This window comes from Danio rerio, chromosome 4, assembly GCF_052040795.2.
Source record: "Danio rerio strain M-AB ecotype USA chromosome 4, GRCz13ab, whole genome shotgun sequence".
Taxonomy (NCBI): domain Eukaryota; kingdom Metazoa; phylum Chordata; class Actinopteri; order Cypriniformes; family Danionidae; genus Danio; species Danio rerio.
In genome coordinates, this window is record NC_141024.2 from 6,861,243 (window position 1) to 6,881,250 (window position 20,008).

Here is a 20,008-nt window from a genome sequence, read left to right on the forward strand (position 1 = left end):
GGGGGGGGGGGGCGATCACTGCTAATCGCCCCCCAAGTCACTTTCAAGCCTTGCAAGGACATTACCTTCCAGGTGGCGGCGTTGCGTCGGAAGTAGGCGAAGGTGCGCGTGAACCAGCTGTAGATTTCGTTGAGCGTTAGCTGCATGTCACTTGACTCCATGATAGCCTGCGATGAGATGCCATTAAGCGCTGCGTTAGAGACTGGAGTGCGTCAAGGCGCTCTCACCCAGACTTAATTCAAGCGCCAATTAATTACAATCTAATCAGGCTAAAGCTAATTTATTTCCCACTCACCTGCCTGATGAGGGTTGCATAAGTAAACGGCGGCCTGACGTCGGCGTTCTTGTAAAACTCGTAGTTTGGGGCGATTTCTGTAAAAAGGCAAACAAATAAGGAAGAAGTAAGCAGCAGATAAATAAATACATGAGAAATAAATAACAGTGTCGCCACCTGGGATGATTGCTAAACGCGTCTCCGCCAGGAATTCATTCAGAGTTTTATCAAATTAAAACGAGAGACGGAGTTTAGAGGGAGGGGGACACCTCAAATCAGCATTTTACATGTCCAACTAAATACATTTTTAATTAATCTCTCTCTGGAGAAATCTTAAACATTAACACGCTGGTGAAATTAGAGCCTGCGTCGATATTTTGTATGTGTCTGAATAATTCATGCCCTCCCTGCTGCTTCCAACACTTGCAGAAGACCAGTAAATATAAACATCAAACACGAACATGCTTTCTTGAATATTGCATTGATATTTGTCTGTAATTAAAATGCGTTGAATATTGATGGTTTGATTTTAGCATCGTCTGAATAAAAAGAAAAACATCTTCGAACCTGAGGACAAGGCCATGGAGTATTTGTCGGTGTGGCGTCTCCGCATGGCACCCATGCTGGGCACATTGGCGGGACTGAGAACGTTGGGCACCTGGGGCATCTGGGAAAGAGGTGTGACTGGAGCAGTGGGCGTGGTTGGCGTCTGAGGTAAATTTGGGGGTGAGATGGACGGGAGGTTCTTTGACATGGTGACACTGGAGACCAGATTCAACTAGAGGAGAGGAAGAAAGAGAGAGAGAGAGAGAGAGATTGAAATGAGTGCTGGCTCTTTCCTACAGCTGTGTTTCCCCTAATAAGCAAAGGAGGAAGCAGCCAATCTGCACTAATTACAGGATGAAATTGTATCATAAGAATTCTAATTAGAGCACGCTGTTAAAGATTATCTAATGATCAGGCTGTGAGTTATCCCGGCCCCATCTCTATCCCGTAAGAGCTCCCTGGATGCAAAACACACACACACATGCACGCTGTGAGAAGTGATCACCTGGCTTGCTGCCATAACTTGGTGCCTTGCTGGTGATCGGTCTCACTCTCTTCCTGTCGTACCACTTAAACAGAGAGTCAGGTTTTTAATCGATATCTATTTTTCGTGTCCAAACTTCCCTTCGAGTGGAAAAAAAAAAAAACCCTGACCTTTAGTCTCACTGTTAATTTTGCTGAATGGTAATGACATCATTGCATATTCAAACCAAATTGCCTTAATTGCAAATTGGCAAGCAGAATTCCGGTGCTGTCGAGATTGAAAACGACCGCCAGTTGGACATCAACAACCGTTTGTGGCACGTGTTGATAAATACAATGAAATGTCAAGCCGGCGACTGCGCTGCTGCTCTATAGACAATTACAGCTCCACTTAACGATAATGAGATAATGCCAACACAGAGAGTGGCACGCGCTATACCACTTCGCAAGAAATCAATGACTCCTCTTGGGGAATGTAGTATCCTGGCTAACGACTGGAACTAAGACCTTGAAAGGAAATTAATGACAGAGACACGCTGTCTACCAGAGGGACGTCTTAGGAAAAGGGCAAACAGTTATGTTTTTGACACTACGACGTCATGTGCTGAGTAAATACTTGTGTGTTTAATGTCAACATGAAGCCAAAATTAACCCCATTTACTTCTAATCATGTACATGTTTTTTTTTTTTTTTTTTTTGGCTTAGTCCCTTTATTAAGCCAATCCATCATATGTTTTATGCAGTGGATGCTGTTCCACTGGCAACCCAGTACTGGGAAACATTCATACACACTTATTTACACACACTACGGCCAATTTAGCTTATTCAATTCACCTACGGTGCATGTCTTGCATGGGCCGGTAAAGGTTTCTGACAGTATGATAACCTTGGATAAAAATATCACAGTTTCACAGTATCATGGTATTGTGATTACTACTATAAAATAAGTCATTTTTAAATTTCGGGGTAAAAAAACAACTACCTTTTGCCTCATTAAACACAATATAGTTTATTTTAGGAAACATTTATAATATTTTGTAACAGTAAACATGTCAGGCTACATAATTAAAATAAATAAATGATATCTTCTATCTTCATTAAAACACAGATTCCTGTACAAGACAAAAAACCTTACATATATCTTCGAAACGGTAAAACTCTTAAAACCGGTTATCGTCCCCTGCCTACTTTGTACTGTGGGGGAAACCAGAGCACCTGGAGAAAACCCACACGTACCTGGTCTTATTATGAACAATTCATTAGTGCATATTATTCAAAATGTATTAATTAAATGCATAAAAAACTCAAACAAACATACTTCGCTAATACTATCATCTTCTGATAATAGATTTTCAATATAGGTACCAAAAAGACGCTATGCTATGAATTCGCCAGAGCCTGGGTCACGGCACCAGATTTGAGGATTGTCCTTCTTAATATCTTTCTCATTGTGACTAAACCACCACATCAGCAGGTAAATACACAGTACTCAGTACACAGTACCAGAGGGACGTCTTAGGAAAAGGGCAAACAGTTGTGTTTTTGACACTCTGACGTCATATGCTGAGTAAATACTTGTGTGTTTAATAACAACATGAAGCCAAAATTAACTCTATTTACCTCTAAACATGTAACTATTCCTCTATTCGACTTATTCACTTTATTAATAAGGCATCGCCACAGCGGAATGAACCACTAACTTATCCAGCACATGTTATTATGTAGTGGATGTCGTTCCAGCTGCAACCCAGTACTGGTAAACATTCATACACACACATACGCCAATTTAGCTTATTCAATTCACCTATAAAGCAAGTGTTTGGACTGTGGGGGAAACCAGAACACCCGGCGGGTACCTGGTCTTATTATGAACAATTCATTAGAGCATATTATTAAAAATTAATGAATTAATTGCATAAAAAACTCAAATAAACATACTTCATTAATAATAACATCTTCTGATTACCAGAAACACATTATGCTATTAACGTTATGTTAATAAACGTAGCTGTCACATGATATAAAATAATTTTTTTTTGTGTGCTGAATTGCTGATATCTTCCATCTTTGCTGTCAAAAACTCAGCTTGATGTGTATAACACATTGCATAATTTGCCCAAGCCCGGGTCACGGCACCAGATTTGAGGATTGTCCTTCTTAATATCTTTCCCATTGCGGCCAAACCACCACATCAGCAGGTAATTACACAGTACTCTAATCTAAAAAGGTTTTGATACACTGCCAAACACTGGAGAAAAGCACTTCATAATAAATCCTATCAGTGAGTGAGTGAGTGGGAAAATAGGCAGCGTGCCGCATGTATATTTAAAATGTTAAGACAAGATTTTCCTTTCCTTTCCTCACCTGGTAATGGCAACAAGCGTAACATGTTTGCAGGCATACAAACCGCTGTTTGCAAAATGGAATTTATTAAAGCTTAACTGAGCAGGAGTGAATGAGACACAGGGATCAGCCCTTTACTACCGCTGCTCATCTGAATATATATTCAAGGTTGGCTGAGAGGGAAGGGGTTGAGGGGGGGGAAAAGAGCCCCTCATTATTCAGGACTAGCAGCCTTGGTAACTTTGATTTTCAGCCATCCATGGCATGGCCAAAAGGTAACATTTAATGAAGTGCCATTCAGAGTTTAAATGGGGTCGTATAACAGTGTACCAGCACCTTGTGTTGGGCTACTGATAGCTGTTGAGGGTTTGCCGCTGCTCATTTTGTCGTGCTAATAAATCCGCACTATTAATATTTATCAAATGTGTGGGATGGTTCTCTGTGCGTATGAGGGCGTGAAAGTACCCCCGTATTATCTATAACATCCTTTTCTTGTGTGCGGAAAGGATACACGTGTTCTCTTTTGTACCTGCAAAAGCGATAACGTTAAAGCACTCGCGAGAGCCAGACACTTGCACTAAGACAAAAAGGAAAGAGCTGGGGAAAAAAAAAAGAAACGTAGACCCTCGCTGATTATTTAAGAACTCTTCATTAATTGCTCATCATCAAATGCAATTAGCAGTCCTTTCATGTGCCGTTTATGTAATGTAATACTTCATTAATATTATTCATTCATATGCGGCCATGGATTATAGGCTGAACGTTTTTTATTAGAGTCGATTTCGCCGAGCTGCTGGAGATCTGAGGATGGAAAAAAAAAACTGAATAATAAATCGACAGAGGTGAGCAATCGATTCCTGATGGATTTACAGGATAATTATTCTGTCTTGTGATTATCCTGCTTTATACGGTGGGAGGTGATGAGTAGGGAAAATTTATGCTGGTGAAATTAGCTATTTGCTAAGCGGCGGCAACACTCTAACAATGTTTCCCCCTGCAATATATTGAATAAATAATTACAATAAATAATATTTTAGCACAGCCTACTCGCATTTGTAAACACTTGCATTTCCAAGCACAACAATCAGTGTATTTTGTGTTTGATTAATGGTTGGGTGGAAATATAATCTACAGGGATCCAGAAAAATGAGTCTTTTTCACATACCGCTCTATTTTTTATCCCTTCAAATACACAGCTATATCTCTGAATGTTTACAGATTACGGGTTATTTCTTCACAGATCATCGTCCCGCAGTTTCCATCTATCATTTCAAACTGTTTGTTTTTTCTGCAACGAAACGTCTTCCCCCCCCCCTAGTTTAAGTGTGTCTGCGGTCGCGGTGCTAAACAGCTTTTACCGGCCAACAGGTTGTTTGCCGTGCTAAAGCCATCAGAGTGTAATGGCTCTGCGTTTTTTGGCTGAGATCGGGTGTATGATTTAATGCTCTCTCGGCCCTGATAGGGTCCCAAGAAAGCAGGCATTACAAATCCCATTCTCCTCTCGCCCTCCAGCCGTGTTTAGAGAGCTCATTTACCATCCGAGTCCTGTTTACTGTACGCGTACCAATATGCACTCACCGGTTTTGGTGATGGTTTGGGCTCTGAGGGCCTCATGTGCAAGTGTGCCATCATCGCCTGAAGACGCTCGCGTTCTTTAGAAAGCTGTTAGTGGAAAGAGGGAGAGAGAGAGAGAGAGAAGAAAAAAAACAAGACCAGTTTTAGAAATGAGTGATTTTCCCCAGACTACCACGGTAATACATCTTGTTATCGAGCTTGTCTGCTTGTAATAAATCCTGAATACAGCCGGACTGGCTTCCTTAAGCTTGCCTTAAAGAAATGGGGGAAATAAAAAAGCAAGGGTTTCCCACTAGAGGGTCATGACCTGAAAACAAACAGGCTGGAGGTCTGTTTTGATGGGGTCATGGACGACTGCACAACAACAATGTTAAACGCGGATAAAAAATCCACTTAAGCATACACTTGAGTATAGTCAGGACTGAACAATAAACACACTCATGCATGTTTTAAAGGGCAAGATGCATCACAACATTTCAATATAGCAGTTAGTAATGTTATTGTAATATTTGTAGTTATAAATGGGTTATGCACAGTCAGATTTAGCATATTACACAATATATCATGTGCTAAAAACTTTAAATATGCTACTTATTTGAACAGGCTTGGCGATATTAATAAGCAGCATTAGGCATTTTAACTGAATTTCCCTAGAGCACTCATCATTTTAACACTAGAACCTCCATGGGGTCAATTTTACCCATCACTGTTATTCAAATGTATAAAACAGACCTTTAATAAAACAATCAAGCCTCCCAGTCATTGACTTTTACTAAAATTGCATTATTTACAATTCCCAGATATTAAACATTGTTTAGATAAAAACAGATCAAAAAGTGGAACATTTATACCTATAAGCGCCAATGTGGGTCAAAAGTTCCTAGTATAAAAAGTGCTTGTATTTATGCACTGCTTATGTTTTTAATTACTCACCAATGACTTTTACCCTCGAAAATAAGATGATTCATCTCAAAGGGCTATCCCATTCAATAAATTCAAATTCAATTTAAATTCACTTTCAGTTTTACCCACTGAATTAGTGGTAATAATAACTAAGTAAAGTTACAATGACTAAAAGAAGGTGATTTGTAGAGCTTTTAAAACACAAAATGCAGTGAATGGTGGAGAGTTTGGAGAAATAAGTTATGCATCAGAGTATGATGGCTCAAATGTAGATATTTTAACCTACTCATAACCTTCTCCTAAAATAATCTTATTATTATCCCGAAATGATATTTTCTTGAGTCTAGACATTTTTTGTTAACAGTGGAGAAAAACAGCTTTTTTATAGCAATGTCGAAACAAAATTTGTGCAAGGTAACATTTACCCGCATTTGTAGTTATAGGAATACAGCAACCTCCGGCGATTCTAGTGTTAAGTGGCTTATTGGTGAGTGGATCAAGTGATCAGACGTGCTCCAACATTAGGCATATTCAAATCAAGACTTCAAATACATCTGTTTAGCTGTGCCTTTACTGAAGGAGCACTGTGCTACAACCCACGGATCACAATATTCGGTCTTTCTTTTCTTTTTCATCTATTGAAAACCTGTTTTAACACATTTTCATTATTTTTATTATTTATTTTTATCTTATTATGAAGTAATAGTATTCAATAGTATTATATAGTAATAGATTAGTATTTAATGTTTCTTTTATTCCAGTATTTGTAAAGCACTTTGAATTACCAGTGTGTATGAAACGTGCTATATAAAAAAAACTTGCCTTAATTTCTTAACTGTAAAGTGTGGAAATGTATATTACCTAATATAATAATTGTTAAAAAAAAGCATGCATTCACATAAGACTTAATTTTGCTATCAGTTTTGAACAGCTTTGAACACTTAAAGTCTTGAAGCAAAGCCAGTCGAGAAGCAACGAGGCAGATTAAAGCAAAGATAAGAGAAGCATTCCTCCTGGCACAGTGATGGAGAGCTGAAGGTGGTGCTCGGAGGTCACCGGAAACAAATAGCACTTCATCTTTTTGTCAATAGCAGAATTTAGGTCAGCAAAGCTCTGACAGTAACAAGCTACTCAGGCCATAAATTAGAGGGTCCTGGTCGTCGACTCAAAGTCCTGTGGACACTGTTAGGGCTGGACTGGATCTAGCAGCTGCCGAAAGGTGAAGGGGTCCCGCAAACAGAGTGCCAGTTGGTCCCGCCTCCCTGCCTCCTCCCGGGTCCTCCGAGGTCCAGTTAGTGCCCCGGCGATCTGTTATCATCAATCTAACTCAGAGAGAGTGACAGGGACCAGCCCGCGCGGCGCACCGCCTTGAACTCCGCTAGCGAGCCGGCATTGGAGCTCTGAACCGGGCCTCATTACCACTGACGGAGGACGAGGAGGAAAAAAAAGAAGCCCAGAAGGACAGAAAACAGCAGTGCTTCTGTAATTGGTCACAGTGTAAGCACTCTGGCTTTGGGAACAAGAGAACAAGTCAAGAGAGAAATCGTGATGTCCTTCTGTTATTTTACATATAAACAAGAATTATTCATCGTTCTGTTTCAAGAGCCCAACAAATAAATAGGGCGGTTTTGCCGAGCGTAAAAACCTTTAAAGGTTGCGGGGAACGCTTGGCTTGCATTCAGATGGGCATCACGGAGGCTTAGAGGGGCCTCAGTCAGAAAGCAATCCGTACTACAAAGGCGATTTTGTGCAAAATGCAAACAAAGACGCAAGCCACAATTACGCCGCAAGCCAAACCTGTTATTTATTGGAAATGACCAGAAGAAAGATGGATTTTAACCACATAAAGTGCATCCCATGATGCACCAGAAGGTGCGAGGTAAAGAGCGTTAACTGGCGGGAGAGATGGCCGCAGCGCTGAGTAATAGCATCCCTCAATCACTGCTCTCATTATCTCGCCAGCGTGACACCTTAATAAGGTCACGCTCCAGCTACTGAAAATAGTGGCTCTCTTTAGAGGTTCCTTCAGGTGCAAAGTGTATTTAATTAACACAGTCCAGCCCAGATGCGCGCATATTAATTGGACGGGATAGAAAATAAGCACAAACCATGATTCAATTATAAAGGCCCGTGATGGTTTTCACCTTTGTTGGGATGGATTTGCTCAAGGTGTCCCTTGTGCATTTTTACACTTTGTGCGCTGCAGGTTTTTATGGCAACAAGCTAATTAATGAAATGCACTGGAAATCTTTGGTGTTATGCTGTGAAAAAGCAGTTCAAGTTGAACAAGTGTGTGTTAAAGACGACATCAAAATCCACACCCACTTTTCACAAGCCAATTTAGTCCTGATGTACAGAATCAAGTCACTTTAATTTATTAATGGGACTAATATCTAAATAATGACTGTTTTCAAACAGGTTTATATGCCACTGATTGGATAAATAGCTAGTCTGGAGTTCATTTATGCATTAACATGCAATGACAAATATCAATAACAAAAATCAGAGCACAATGGTGTAGGTTAGCATTAACCAAACCCTTGAGTATTATAAGAGCTGTTAAATTGTTAAATAAGCAGCAAATGAGAAGTTGCCAGCGCATTGTGTAATATGCTAAATGTGATAATTACAATTATAACTTCAAATATTATATTAGCAATACCAACTGACTACATAAAACTAATCTTTATTGGTGGAACGCCTACACGATTCTCAATTCATAAGGAAAACACATCACACATAAATGTTTAATGTCATATTTCATATTAAAAAGTTAGCTCTTTCAAAAACAACAATTCTGCCATGCCATTCTATTCCTTTATGATCACTTGAGCTTCTGTAGAGAAACAATAAATGGGCTCCAAATGGACAATAAACCAACTTTCAGTGCATGTTTTCAAATTGCTAAGTCAACAATCTCAGACTTGTCCAATCTGGGTGAACTGTTCCTATGAGTACTGAGTATGTTTGGGATGATAATTGTGCGTCTACTGTACCTGTATCTCTAGCTGTTGTACCACCTGCATCTGTACTCGGCACTGCGCAGTACTCCTGTCATCCAGTGCGTGTTCATTGTTAAGGTGCCTGCATGAAAAGAGGACAATCTGATGAAAAACTAACCCCACACTTACACAATGTACTACTAATAACCGCTTCCTGTTGATCAACTACTACTGTTGTTGATGAATACGATTTCTGGATTACAGGACGTCCATCCCATTAGCTTTTAACAAACCGCCGCCATCTAACAAGTGTGTCCCATGCTTGATGAAAGCCGGTGTTTAACATCACAATAGAGCGGCTGTCATGCGAATGAGAGGCAGCGCTCAGAACACAACGGCTTATGAGGGATGTTGGCGTACAAAAGGCCTCGCGCAGAGGTTTTGTCTTGTACATTTATCAAGAAATAAATACAATAAATGCAATTTAACTCGAGTAACGTTTAAAAAGCGCCTCCTACGAAGAGTGCATTATTCCGACGACATATTAAACGTATCTACTCATCCTTTCATTAGAATATCACGCTGGAAAAAAAACCCACTTCAGACTGCAGGAGCAGTCAATGGCGGTTTTCCTTGATTGGATTTTGTCTGCAGGACACAAAAGAAGCCCGCCATTAAAATAGACCTTTATTCCCGGCGAACGCACGGAGGCGAAAAGGTTTTTAAAAGTGTTGTGATGTTCGGTAATGAGCCTCTATCTAAATTATCATTGGTGACAAACCCACAAAGCGCTCTTTTAGAAGACATGCTTGTGAAATGCCAATGCTGCCACTCTCTTTCCTGTAATTATAGGTTAGCTTGCAGACCCTTCAATGATCATTTACAGTACAACCTCCAGTGCATTAGTGTGAGCTTAAATTGCGCACACACACTCGCACGCAAACACACACCCACCCACACCGAGCTAGTTTTAACACTACTAAGCATTTTCCGTGTTCATTCTCTATTCATAGCGCGAGCTATTGTTTATGTGCAAAAACGCAAAATAACAACGTATTCATAATCCTCCTCAAACACGCCAATCAAAGCGGAGGACATTTGAGAACACAATGGCCGCCGCTACCTTTCAATTACACCCGTGCCCATTTAAAATTATTTCATTCCATCACGCCTGCTTTTGCTATTGTAACCGTTTCAGGTCTAATGCTCAGATATTCTCCATTATAAATCAAGAGCGAGATAGCATTGAACACGGAGAAAAAAAAAACATAGAGGATGACTGGAGAGTCGGTGCCTTTCTCCGGCCCCGTGCCTAATTGCTGTTTCAGAATGCGCATGCAAAGGGGCATTTCATTAATCATGTAATCAGGTCCCTCGCAGGGAACTAATGCTGCAAATACCCTTTTCATTTCAATGCTCATAATGCTATCTTACGCACTTGATGTATGGTGGATGTCATAAATTACAGCTGCTTCAAAAGCCACGACTGGCTAGTTCTGCCGTCCCGACAGGTAGCTTGCTAAATAACACATCTTATCTCGCATGCCCCGTTTCTCATTAGCGACCATCTAGATCCTAATCTGGTTTCCTTGCTTCTTTTAGAGGCTTAAGAGGTTTTCTATCCTAATGGAGGCTAGTTTCTAATTCTACGAGTCAGTAGAATAAATAAAAAGATGTTTTTTTTTTGTAAAGATAAAAAGCCACAACTGTGAGTTTTTAGTAGCCAGCTGAATTGAGATATGTGGAGGTTTTCAGTGCTAACGTTAGCCAGAGCTGGTTAGCAGTGGTGATTACATCCAGATTACTGCATGGATATGAAATATTCAAGCAGTAGGTGTTTGACTATGCATTGATAAAAGCAGGAGGGCTGCGGAGGGGGTTAGATGCAGTCACCAATATCTCTTAATGAGCCTGTGGTGCTGGGTTTAGTTCAAACAGAGAGGTGAGAGGAGAATGAGACAGGGCCGCCCGCTCGCTCTGAGCAAACATCTCTGGAGCAGCCTGTAATTTATGGGTCACTTTATAGGCATATTGATTTTTGTTTTGAGATGGGGAATGAGGGCTCTGATGGTCTAAGAAACAGATGGACAGGTATGGTGCATTCCAAAACCACAAACGAAACGAAATCAGCAAGCTGAATAAGACGAACTTCAATCTGGCCACCAATCGTTTGGCTAATACTGGATTGATTCTTGCAGGACTCATCGCCTTCAACTGGACATATGTTGATTAATCTAACTCGGGACTTCCTGTTGGCTTTCATTAGTGCCCAGTTAAAGATGCTTCCATTTAAGTAGGGTAAGCGCAGCAGGTTGCTTCGCCACAGTTAAATGTTAAGGAGCTGGAAAGGAAGATTCATTTCAGTGAAAAAGCCCCATAAGGATGGGCAAGAGTTTGTTTACTAAACCCAAAATGCGTCCGCATGGGAAAGATGCTACTGCAAATGGCAAGCATGCAATGACAGCCCGTCAATCTTTATTAGAGACCAGCGGGTACTGTATTTTTCTCTCCCCACTCATCCTGACTCTTCTCAAACATGTGAGAGGAAATCAATAGGGGAACTAGGCCAGCAATCTGCAGCTTAAACAATAACAAAATCGCCTGCGTGGCAGAACAACATTAGAACGCCTATGAATTCATTAGCCCCCTCTTTTAGCTGCGCATAACCCCCAAATAAGTTGCCCCAAATCAGACCCGCAAGACGTGTGCTTTGTTGCATTAATACACACGTCTCGAGGTGTACCTGCTTGCACGCGTGCCTATTTGAACTTCAGAGCTAATATAACGTGCCAGGCACCTCTTGGCTACCCCTCTCCAGGTGCACGCTGCATGAAAGAGAGCGTAGCTGCGCTTAAATGCTGATCTTGACAACTTTCTCAGCAACACAACAAAGATTACAAAACCGTGGCTGGTTTCTTCTCCGCAAGCTACAAGCCTGTACAGGCTGGGTGAATCCCTCCGCCCCTGCCTCCCCCATCAAAGGTGCCATTTGAATCTGACACCTATTTTATGTAAACCATTTTAAGCGTGTGTACCTGGATGATACACAGCAGTGACTGGCATCTCCGAACGACATTAAAAGCTTCTTTTTGACACCAACAATCGCTCCTCCAAGGCACGGCGCCACCCGCCATCTCGCCAGCTCAGATCACGCTGTCTTTTGTGGGAGCGTTTTCATGTACAAGTTACAGTACAGGCGTCTTCGAATCTGGGAGCGAACGAGGTGCCTTGCCCCCATTTGGATGAGGGTTTGGAAGATGATTGCTAGAACGCCGTTCTATGGCACAGGCTGTCAGATGCGGAGTGGTTTTGTTTAGTTCTCATCAACTATTGATTTGCACACTTTGATTTGATCACATGATGTCTGTTGTATGCTCTGCTGCAATGAACATAATAAATGAGCATCAGACAAGTGTGATTGGAGGTAGAAGGCATTGAAAAGATGCTAATTTTCAGACTAGTTTGGAGCGTCTGTAATAAAAGAACAGAACGTCGCCACTCTCAAAAGCCGTTTATATGATCTGACGTGGACATTTACACCCACAAATGCACCAGATTATTATTTCACAGTTAATTATGCATCTAATTAGAATATTCAAATGAACCTTATTCTCTATTCTTTGATGGCAGGGTTCTTTCCTCAGAGTGGCAATGTGATAACCTGCAATCTCCAGCACAGCAAACACCTTCTCCTTTGATGTCCCCCGAACTCACGTCCCGGCAACAAAGCCGACCAATTACAAATGAGCTAATTAACTAAATTGTTGATGGAGCATGAAGAGTTCATTTCACTCTGTTAGCCACGCCATGACAACACCACACGTTGCCATTAGCTTCTTCTGCTCATCTCCAACCCATCATCCATTCACATAGACATTCGGTCATTTCTGAGCACCGCCTTCAATTGGCTGACAGACATCTTAGGGGATTTTATTAGGAGATTCTCTTTTTGTTTATTGGCCTGCTAAGAGCTTAGTGCAAGAGCTGAGACTTGTTTTAAAGTTATGAAATAATTTGGGGAGTTTGTCAATAAAGGACATCAAATATTCACATATAGGCCAATGGCATCATTTCCTGCTTGTTATCAAACTATTTCATAACTGTAACGAAAGCCAATTCAATCTTAACTTCTTGTTAAAACAACTATCATAACATTGTTTATCGATGTATGGCTCTTCTCGGAAGCAATAGAAATTAAAAATGTAAAACAGGAAACACATTGGGACCATGTGTACATCCCTCAAAATGGTATAGAGGCATACATAGCGAAATACTGCAACTTTAAAAATCCACATGATGGATCATACTTACTTCAAAAACTGTCCAAAGTCATCGCAAATACTTTCACATCCTGGCCACTTGCACACTCCGTGGCCATAGAGGGAGTGTGACACTGCGGTCTCTTCATGCAATGAGCTGAAAGAGGAAAAAGTGCGTGTTAGAAATTACGAAAATAAACATGTTGTTGGCCACTTACACCTGTCTGGACAAAAATTGCTCAACGTTGGGTCAAAATGGCTCAATTTCCAGCACTTCTCAGTATGGAAGCTTTTGAAGGGAAGGTGGATGTGGACTTGATGCTAATAAAAGCTGAAAAAACATAGACTCTCTCTTGACATCAAGCCACCTTGTGATTATTGATCCAGAGTATCACTGAGGAGACACAAGTGTGTTAAAAAACACATGGCCCCGCCAAGTAAAATCGCCCGTCAACATTTTTTCCTTGACTTCCACCTTGTAAAGCCATTACAGACAACTTGTGTAAATAGCTAAAAACGGCCCCTATGCTTTAATTTTCACCAGGAGATTCATTTGCGGTGGAACTGGCGTTTTTAAGGACACAACCTGTTGTGAAAAGACAGTGCGGTAAGTTACGACCACCAGTTCTAATGGTGCTGAGGGGCCAATGTGTGAAAGTAAGGCTAAGCAGACCAGCGCAAGTGTGTGGCACACAATTGCACACACAAACCTTGCTGGCTGTTTTACCTTGCCGTTATCGATCCAGCACATCTTAGAAAGCAGCTGGCTCTGACAACACAACACACTCTGTGATTACGAACGACCACGGACCCGAGAGACTCCGCCAACACACAAGAAAAGAGTGTAACCTATTTCTTAAATTATTTCCGTGTCTCTCTCTTTCTCTCTCTGTTTTTTTTTTCCCTTTTTCGTCTCAGCCTCTAAAGATATCTCTCTCAAGAAAGGGCTTTCTGTGAAGATGCTACATACTTGAAACCAATTACACAACACATCCACCCCCAGTGAAGTCAACGGCTGTTGCTATGTACTAACATATGGCCGCTACAGACTGAATAATACATGGAGAAATATGCGAATCTATGTTTTACAGCAGCTGTGGAGCATATAAAAGGTTCGTCGTGCATATAAACGCTCAGGAAAATGCCACACTGGCATAGTGTGTTCTATTTACATGACAAGCTGAGTCTGTAAAGCAATTTCAAAAGAAAAGCCAGGTATTAAATACTTAATGTACAGTGAGGTGAGCTGTGTGTTCCTGCCACTGAAAGTTGCACCTCCTTGTCTTTGATATACCGGAAGACGATGCGTTCAATCGACTGCAGTCTCAAGGGAGGTTTCATCTCATTTCCACTGTTTTTCAGACAATAATAAACTATTGATGAGCAAACAAACAAAAACACACAGTCCTCTCCCTGCAGGAATGAGCAGTTTTCTTTTGCAAATGGGGACCTACAAATAAGCGTTCAGTCGTTGTTTGCGTTGCACATGAAACGTAGTTTAAACGACTGTTTGGTTTGCATTTGTTAACATGCCGTTTGTTCATGTGTACAGCACTCTTTATCAGGGGGATTTCAGATCATGTATGTCTGAAAAGGGATTTGGAGTAAAACAGAGAAGACGCTTTTATTCAAAGTGACTCTACGCAGGCAATCCAGCTGGATCTCAAGGGCCCGATGGTGATTGGGTATGCGGTAGAATAAACCAGCACATCTTCTCTATATTTAGATTTGGCATGCATGTGTGAGTGTGTCATGGTACCTCTCTCTCCGGTTGTTGTTGAGGGCTGGGGACTGGCCGTTGGACATGCTGTGATGAGTGATGGGTGGAGAAGCTTTGGGGTTGCTGGTGGAGGTAGTGGACGTGTTGTTGTTGGTGCTCAGGTCCAGGCCGCTGTGTTTCATCCCATTATCCTCCATGGTGTGGCTCGCAGTGACGTCTTTCCAAAGTTGCTGGAGTTCAGCAGGGCTCAGACCAGCTGCAACACAGTGACAAACAGGTTCAGAAACAAATGCTCACATAAAAACTCTCAATATCCCAAATCTTCCCTTTTCTAACAATGTCGGTAAACCTGCTCTGCTCTGCTGTGAAACTTGAGCATCACACTTAAGCATCTGGAGGTAAACCGGCGTGAGATCGACCCGGACGCTCATCCCTCGTTTCGTTTCTGTAGTATCCGAAAGTACAAAGCAACCGGGAACTCATCTGCACATGATTATGCATTCACAAACGAGCCTCTGCGTGCAGAATCAAATCATCATATAATCCCTTGGATGATAAAATGACTATTCCGCTTCGTGTCGCCCCGACTATACTCCAATTAAGAGCCATTTTCAAACTATTGTCATCCAGCGCCATTTCGATAAACACAGTAGCACCAGGTGTTTGTTCCAGGAAAAAAGCAAATGGCAACAGCTCGTCTTCCTCACAGCACTGAGCTTGCACTGCGAGTCCGTAAACAACAACAACAGGCAAGGAGGGGAGGGAGCGAGGGAGAGAGAGAAAGAGAGAGGGGGAGAGAGGAAAACAACAAGCACACAGACACAAGCAAGAGAGAGAGAGATAGAGAACTAGAGGAAAAAAAACACTGGAATGGAAAGGAAAAAACAGCAAGAAACAAAAGAGAAAAAGATTTTAAAGAGGACGCAACCACACACAAACACAGTCACGTGAGTATGTTACCTGGCGGCAGAGTCTGTCCGGGGAGGGTGGGCTGTCCTGGGCCGGGGGGCATAGAGAGGAGGCCCTGCCTCTGCATGTTGAGCAGGTGCTGCTGCTGCTGCAGTTGCTGCATTTGCAAGAGCTGCTGCTGAAAGACCAGCTGCTGTGCCGCCAACTGCTGCTGCTGCTGCTGTTGCTATAGTGAGAGATAGAGAGAAAGAGAGAGAGTGAGCACACACACACACACACACACAAAGCCTTAATCACACACATGGACTAAAAAGTGTATTCGGTTATACATGTGGCCCAAGTGAAACCTTGCCGTCTGTCTTCGCCTTGTCTGCTTGTGTGTACTGAGAACTGTGTGTGAGATGTGGGTGGGAGCGTGTGTGGAACCCCCTCCTTCCCCCATTGATAGTTAATTGTCTTGCATTTCTAATGGTCCATTACAGCTTATGGGGCCATCGGGAGGGGGTGACGGAGGGAGGGAAGCGGAGAGAGATTTACAGCATCCCCCCACCCCATCCCCTCCGAGCCCTGTTTACCGCCAGTGGAGCCTCTTGCATAAGCTGGCGAAGACAACAACAAAAACAACAACAACAACAACAGCAGCGGCAGTGGCAGCCAAGCACAGAAAAACAACGCAGAGCTTCAGTGATCAAAGCACAGCAAGTACGCATTTCACAGACAAAAATAAACCTGTAAAATCAGATAAATGTTGATGTTTGGAAATAAAATGGCAACAGAAAGGATTAGCAAAATCATTCACAGAAAACAAATGGTGAATAATTCCTGGAGGTGAAAAACTATCAGGTCACACTTTATTTTGATGGTCTGCTTGTTGATTTATATTACATTGCATCTATATACATTGTGTCTCATTAGACTATAAGTACACTGTTGGGTTAGGGATGAGGTTAGAGTTTGTGTAAGTTGACGTGTACTTGCAAAGTGTCTTATAGTCAGTTAAATGTCTGTTGAAGAAGCAGTATCAACAGATATTAAGAAGACAGTCTACTATACTCAAATGGACCATCAAAATAAAGTGTCACCAATTATCAACCTAATAATTACAATTTATTTAAATTATTATGTTTACAACAAACATTTTGGGAGATTGGATCTCAATCATGAAACCCCAAACACTAAAAAAAATCCAAAGTGCTCATAAAACTAGGTAAACGTTTAGATGGTATGCACTGAAACAGATGAATAACAAATCGCTAACTGATCCCACAAGTTCTTCGTGAATAAATCTTAATGTTTGTATCATTTCATATGCAATGAAATGACAAGGCTGTTTGGAAATGTAAATCGGTGTAGTAGTTGCATTTCCATGTTCCACAGACTCAATTTATTAGCTGTTTTTTAGGAGGTCTGGCTTAAAAATGACTGAAGTTTGCTTCTGTGGACAAAGTCTCCAGAGGTCCATTAGCAAACTGAGAGCTAGTTTCTGCTGAGACCCTGTTAGCTTGAGCTCTCTCTCTCTCTCTCTCCCATCCCTTTCCCTTCCCTTTCTCCTGTCAGAATACATTACGACCTACTCAGTGACAAGAAAGCAAAGACCCCCATTACAGGAGGAAAGTTAAACTTCCAATTTTTGCTTGGAATTACACCAGCGGTAAGACTGAGCAGACTCTAGAGGAAGACCTTCAGTCAGGAACGGTGAGGAAGACCTCACTCCCTTAGTTTAGGGATGAGAGAGCAAGAGAAAGAGAGGCAAAACTTGTGATGCGCTCACTGGAAAACAGACTGCATAATGGAGTGAGCCGTGCGGATTGGCCCCGTCGTCTCGTGAGAAATAAGGGAGCAATTTCTATTCCATATTTGATGGCAGGGGCCTGAAAAAAATCTATTCGCAAATCCAAACAGAAACAAAGCCTCCGGGAGGTCAGTCCTGCTTTCTGTAGGCCCTGCATAATGGCTTGCTTGAAGAGAGACAATGGTAGAAGGTGCTCGTTGAAGAGTCTGCTGGGGGTGGGGGACGTTTCCCGCCTGCGATACCTAGCTGATCAATTTAACTGCTTCCCCACGTTTTGTTTGGATTGCAGCCGACCCCCTCCTTCTGCGACGCGCTTCGCTTTTTGATGCCTGCTCCTGAGTGTCAGCAACCCTCTCTTTCAGTCTCCTTCTGTCTGTCTGTCAGACGGATCCGCGGTCTGACTGTCAGTTTGATTTATGAGCTCGCTGCGGTCGAACTTTTCTGCTCGTCGGCCCAAACCAGCGTTTCATTAATGAACGGACTCTGCGCGGTACGCTAAAGTGGGCATTTTAGCGTCAACGTAACTCTGAAGTGCCACCGAGGACAGAGCTGAGACACCTGACAATGTTGCATGCCTAATTTCAGCACTCATTTGGAAGCGTTCAAAAGTTTCCACTATAGTAAAAGAGCCTTATAATGACAGCACAAGTCGCTCATGGTTAGAAATGAGAAAGAAACTGTCACATTGCCTCATGCATGTGTGCATTGTTGTGCGTAGCGTACCTCTTTTGCTTGTTTGCCTGGGTGCTGTTGCTGCAAAAGCTGTAGATGAAGTTGTTCCTGTTGTTTCTTATAAAACTCCTGCAGGTGTTGCTGTGGAAAGATATGGACATTCATCATTACGACATAGGGTAAGGTGTAAAAAATCCAGTACTTCTTACTGATTTCCTTAGGTTAAACATAAGAACTCTTGCACAAGCCATGTTGGCCATGAGGAGTTGGAAAACACACCATACCCTAGTCTATGCTTGTGACAAACAAAACAACTTGGCTTAAAATCAATTTATTTTCCTCTGCCAATAGCATTTGTCTTAAAAGTCTTTAAACTAACAGCTTGGATCAAGTACAGTGAGTGTAAGTGCTCCTAATGCATTAACCGCTATGCTACACCTTTGACAAAACAAAGCAGCTGTTGTATATGACTTGACAATGTACTTGTATCCCTTCTCTCCCATAAGTGTGGCCATACCTCAAAGCTGAGCTACAACAGAACAAACAGATTCTTAGCCGACTCTGGGCTCCTGAGGCTGCACGACATGCCTGGATGTGCTTCTGCATGTCACATCATAAATAACGTCTCTCTCTGGTTGAGACAAAGAGACCAGCACTTCCCCTCATCATGCATCTCCATATGGACTTTTATGCGGCTGCACATTACCGCTAGAGGAACAATTAATCTTATTGCCTATATATTTTTTCCTCTCTGATGCCTTGACAGGCAGTGAAATTCTGAAATAAATGCGAAGCACTCAAAGGAGAGAATTCATCATTGTGAATTAATGCATTTAGCACACTTCTCTTCTTCGTCTCGGAGCGCTGTGCTCGGGAGCTCATCGTTGAGAATACAGGAACCGAAATCTCCCATCTCGTTCAGCGGGAGCCGTCTTCAGTACAAGACGCTCGTCACCTAATTATAATCAAGGCTAACTGAGTTAATGGAGATGCTTTTAATGAAGAGCTCACTTAGAGAGATTTTAAAATCACTTCTGAAGATATAATCTACCCTTGTCAGAGATGTGTTCTTAGCTCACAAGACAATCCTCCCATTTTTCATGCCCTCACTATACTGTTGATGCTAACACCTAACAAAATGGTACGATGATAATATCATGTGTTTTTTGAGGAAATCAAACTTGTGTTGTTCAACTTGTGAACAGTGAACTCCATTCGGCTAGCTTGTTTCTGTGCTCCGTTTGTCCCCCCAAAAAGTCCCCACTGAAAACAACTAATTACATGCCTGTCCACATTTGTTTCTCTGATCTAAATATGTCAAGGACATATGGGAGCAAAACACTCGAGTTTTGTACGGGACAGCGAGTGTTTGTGTGTGTTCACCTGCTGAAGCATGACTGCCTGTTGTTGTTGTAAGAGGGCTTGGAGCTGCTGGGGGGAAAGGACTTGCTGTTGAAGGATCTGCTGCATCTGTTGGGGTGTGATCACCTGTGGACTCATCATTGCCACAGATACTGGCACCTGGGAGAGATGGATGGAGAGAGAATGAAACGTTAGCCATGTCTTGTGCAAACTCTTCCAAGTCAAGCG

General features: G+C 42.0%; 1 protein-coding gene and 1 long non-coding RNA gene across 10 annotated transcripts in view; one reads left to right on the top strand and one right to left on the bottom strand.

Annotated features, from left to right (window-relative positions):
* The window catches only part of LOC141381570 (uncharacterized), a 71,124-nt gene that overhangs the window by 19,608 nt on the left and 31,508 nt on the right, over positions 1 to 20,008 (top strand). The gene's annotated exons all lie outside the window — the stretch shown is intronic.
* The window catches only part of foxp2 (forkhead box P2), a 149,877-nt gene that overhangs the window by 15,730 nt on the left and 114,139 nt on the right, over positions 1 to 20,008 (bottom strand). For 7 of the 9 annotated variants that reach the window (XM_087246752.1, XM_087246754.1, XM_087246753.1 and 4 more), the window contains 10 exon segments: positions 19,802 to 19,939; positions 18,470 to 18,559; positions 16,006 to 16,180; positions 15,085 to 15,301; positions 13,378 to 13,482; positions 9,121 to 9,208; positions 5,225 to 5,308; positions 842 to 1,052; positions 296 to 372; positions 66 to 167 (listed from right to left, as the gene is read on the bottom strand). In XM_087246752.1, the coding sequence (XP_087102878.1) occupies positions 66 to 167; positions 296 to 372; positions 842 to 1,052; positions 5,225 to 5,308; positions 9,121 to 9,208; positions 13,378 to 13,482; positions 15,085 to 15,301; positions 16,006 to 16,180; positions 18,470 to 18,559; positions 19,802 to 19,939 (1,287 nt within the window). 9 annotated transcript variants of the gene reach the window in all.